This window comes from Myotis davidii, unplaced genomic scaffold (genome assembly GCF_000327345.1).
Source record: "Myotis davidii unplaced genomic scaffold, ASM32734v1 scaffold924, whole genome shotgun sequence".
NCBI lineage: Eukaryota > Metazoa > Chordata > Mammalia > Chiroptera > Vespertilionidae > Myotis > Myotis davidii.
The window spans coordinates 898566-902930 of NW_006294764.1; the positions used below are offsets into that span (position 1 = coordinate 898566).

At 38.4% G+C, this 4365-nt stretch overlaps 1 protein-coding gene across 2 annotated transcripts in view; it reads left to right on the forward strand.

The window, feature by feature from the left end:
* The window catches only part of EIF2B3 (eukaryotic translation initiation factor 2B subunit gamma), an 89739-nt gene that overhangs the window by 10281 nt on the left and 75093 nt on the right, over positions 1-4365 (forward strand). For both annotated transcript variants that reach the window (XM_006769253.2, XM_006769254.2), the window contains exon 3: positions 2659-2804. In XM_006769253.2, coding sequence (XP_006769316.1) covers positions 2659-2804 — 146 coding nt within the window. The remainder of the gene's footprint in view (positions 1-2658; positions 2805-4365) is intronic.

Consider the following 4365-nt stretch of genomic DNA (forward strand, 5'->3'; position numbering starts at 1 on the left):
GCCACCCGCGCCCTCAGCCGCCAGCCTGCTCCTCATGCACCTCCGCACCTTAGTATTTTACTTCTGTACTGCGCCTCCTCTGAGTCTCGGTATGCTTTTCCCTTTCCTTCTAGTTGTAGAATTTCCACTCAGCCAGCCTTCCTGTGGTTCTGGATGATGTTCGTTCCATCTTTTAGTTGTATTTTTGAAGTGGTTGTTCAAGGCAGCAAACTCCGGTGTTTACCTATGCTGCCATCTTGGTTTCTCCAGATTTACAGTTTTTAAAAATTGCTTTAGAAGCTATATGAGGAATGAATTTGAAGGAGTCAAGACTATAAACAGGGGGATGAGTTAGATTGATACAAAAGTCCACACCAGCAATGGAGAGGACCTGAACTAAAGAAGTAGCACTTAGGATGGAGAAGAGGGAACATTTCAGAAAGTTGATGATTAAGAGGAGGGTAAGTAGGAAAAAAAGAGAAGCGTTCCCTCTACTTTTTGCTTGTGTGACTAGGATCAGTGGTGGGCAAACTGTGGCTCGCGAGGCACATGAGGCTCTTTGGCTCCTTGAATGTGGCTCTTCCTAAGCCTTAGGAGTACCCTAATTAAGTTAATAACAATGTACCTACCTATATAGTCAAAGTTTAAAAAATTTGGCTCTCAAAAGAAATTTCAATCATTGTACTGTTGATATTTGGCTCTGTTGACTAATGAGTTTGCTCACCACTGGACTAGGTGATAGCATTAACTAGGAAAGGGAATAAGAGACAAGGAACAGGTTTGAATGAAGATAATGAGTGTAGCTTTGACCACAATGAGTTTGAAGTGCCCTATATGTCGTTAGATATAGCAAATCCAAGGACTGGATGGAGGTAGTGCTAGATCCTAGGGCCCAGTCTTGTGATCCATTGATCATTCCACTATGAGAATTGCCTTCCTGAAACAAACCCATAACATTTCTAGGAAGTAGTCTATGTGACATTGATGTTAAGAGATATGTGTTAGAAGAGATTTTGTTTTTAGAGCTCAGTTGCACAGGTGAAGGACGCACCTTAACATACTTTAAAATCTCATAATTTCTGTTAATTACTTTTTTAGGATATATCATCTGTAACTTTTTTTTTCTTTTTACTTTTGCTCTAGGTATAGTTATTTATGCTGAGGAGTGGCCTTTTGTGGTATATTTAATACCCCCTACATAAAAAATTCCTTCTCACTAAGGAAGGGAAGAGTGCTTACTAAACATAGTATTCTGGAGTTTAATAACCAAGTCATGATTTTAGAGAAGTTAACATAGACCTTAGCTTTTGTCTCTCTCCATACAGAAAAGTCTTGGTCCAATTATTAGACTGACTTTTGCAGTTGTTACTTCTTTCACTCTATCCACTCTACCTAAAATCTCCACTTCTTCTCTTTGAAATCCTGAACAGCATCAATCACTTTGTCTTCTATCTTTCCATCACACTTTGGTTTTCTATCTTAGTACCTCTCAATGCCTGTTTCATGCTGTAGTTAATGGCCTGGGGAACTGATCTCTCTGAGCAGGTACTATATCTAATTCATTTTTGTAATGTCAGCATTTTACATAAATATGTACTAAAGAAATTTTTGTAAATTGCATAATGGTACACCTGAAACCTGTATAATTTTATTAATCAGTGTCACCCCAATTATTTCAATAAAAATATTTTTAATTAAAAGAAATTTCTGTTGTACTTAAAATTCATCGTATCCTCAAAGGCCATCCTTTCCATGATACCTTCCTTAACCATTTCCATGTATAATTTCTTCATGTTAGGTTTCTTAAAAATAAGAACCATGTTGAGTTCATTTCTGAATTCTCAGTGCCTATTTGTTCTTTACATATTAAATGTATTTGTATTTGTTGGATGAATGAGTAAGTTAGTGATTAAAAGAAAGGAGAGTAGGGAGAGGAAGAAAGAAGAAGAAAAAGGAAGAAGGAAGGTTAAATGATTTGAAGAAAAAAAAAGAAAGAAGAGAAGGGAAGAAAATAGAAAAGAATGCTTACAGTGAAAGGGAGAGATAATTGTGACCTGGAATAATATAATGGAACAAGTGGAAATTTTTCCACTATAGAGATGCTAAAATTCAATCTTCAGACGTCAGCAACATATGTTATGTTACAGTGGATTTACATTACCCTACCCAAGATCCATGACAAAACCTCAAGTTTTCTAGCATTGGTTGATAGCTACATGGATAAAGTAGACATCTGTTATTTGAAAATTGCCTCTAATGAGGGTTCATTGTGGCTACCTCATAGGAAATGGTGATAGCTCTTTCTTGGTAGTGAATGAAGATTTAAAATGGGATCCCATTTGTATATGCTTTGGTGGATGCTTTTCTGGGTTGTTTACATCAAGAAGCATCATGTAATATATAAAAGTGAGGGCTCTAATTAGACAGACCTGAGTTTTATCTTGAATCTGTTGCTTACTAATCGTGTGACCCTGAACAAAGTCAAACAACATAATGTCCCAGTTTCCTCATTTGTAAAATGAGATTGTTATTAAGAATTGAGGGAACACAGTAAAAAACATTGAAAAGGCTCAACAATATTAACTGTTAGAAACAGACCAAATCTAATTAAAATAGGCAAATCATTATCTAAATGAATGAATTTTTTTATTTTTCCTCCTTTTTTTCTTTGTGCTGTAGAAGTCATTGTCATTACAACCAGGGATGTCCAAAAGGCTTTATCTGCAGAATTCAAGATGAAAATGAAGCTAGATATCGTGTGTATTCCTGATGAGGCTGACAAGGGAACTGCAGATTCTCTGCGCCACATATATCCAAAACTTAAGGTGAAAAACTATTTCTTGATTTTTATTGTTTTAAAAGGTAAATGTTATCTTATGTTTTTCCAGTGCTCTATAGTTTACAATGCTTTTTAAAATACATATTATTGCATCACATACTTTGTTGTGCATGTACTCTTCAACTCTTTTTAGTTTAATTACTAAGTAAAGATTTAGACATTTAGTCAGTCACTGGTTTCCAGTATTTTAAGGTAATAGTACATCTTTATGAAAAATATATATATACTTCAAATTTACTTGAAAACATTCTATTTATATGAAATTAACAAATAAGCAAAATTATTAGATAGATTAACTGGAAAGAAGTACAAAGGAACTTTAAAAAATTGCAGATCCCACCCTGGCTGGTTTGGCTCAGTGGATAGAGTGTCGGCCTTCACACTGAAGGGTCCCAGGTTCAAATCTGGTCGAGGGCACATGCCGGGGTTGTGGGCTCGATCCCCAGTAGGGGGTGTGCAAGAGGCAGCCAATCAATGATTCCCTCTCATCATTGATGTTTCTATCTCTCTCTACCTCTCCCTTCCTCTCTGAAATCAATAAAAATATATTTAATAAATAAATAAATAAAATAAAAAATTGCAGATCCCCTCACATGATAATATTTAAACTTTTAGTCTCCTTTGGTTAAGAAACTAACAAGGGCCCTAGTTGGTTTGGCTCAGTGGATAGAGTGTCGGCCTTCACACTGAAGGGTCCCAGGTTCAAATCTGGTCGAGGGCACATGCCGGGGTTGTGGGCTCGATCCCCAGTAGGGGACGTGCAAGAGGCAGCCATTCAATGATTCTCTGTTATCATTGATGTTTCTATATCTCTCCTCTCTCCCTTCTTCTCTGAAATCAATAAAAATATATATATATTTTTAAAAGAAACTAACAAGGGCATATGGATATGAGTACACAGTCTCCCAGTGGCTGGTGGCCCACAAACTGAGAAAAAACCATCATAAATTATTCTAAAATTGATGTTCTTTTGAAAAAGTCTAGTCTGTGTGATAACGTTGCCATCTTGTTTGAATTGGGGGGCAGACCTTCTTCTGCTATTTCTGGTGACTACAAACAGATGTATTAATATGTTCAACCGGTGGGAGAACCAAGATGGCAGCATAGGTTAACGCCGGAGATTGCTGCTTCGAACAACCAATTCAAATTACGCCTGAAACAGGCAACGGACACCATCCAGAAACACAGGAGGGCTGGCTGAGTGGAAATTCTCCAACTAGGAATAAAGAGAATATCATACCCAGACTCTGAGGAGGCGCAGTGCTGAAGTGAAATTCTCAGGTGAGGAGTGCGCGCGGAGCCGGCTGGCGTGGAGGGCGCGGTTGCTGTTTTCAATCAGGAGGGAGTTTCAGACTCTGAGCTCCAGAGCCGGGTGAGTCCCTAGGGACTCACACTCAAACGGGATAAACGGGACTGTCTGGCTTCAGTTGGAACTCGAAGGCAGCTTTCACTCCGAGGTTTGCAGCGGTTGCTGGGACTGTGAGGCAGAGCCCTGGGGACAGAACTGAGAGCAGCCATAACTGCTCACTCCGCCCACCCTGTAGAGC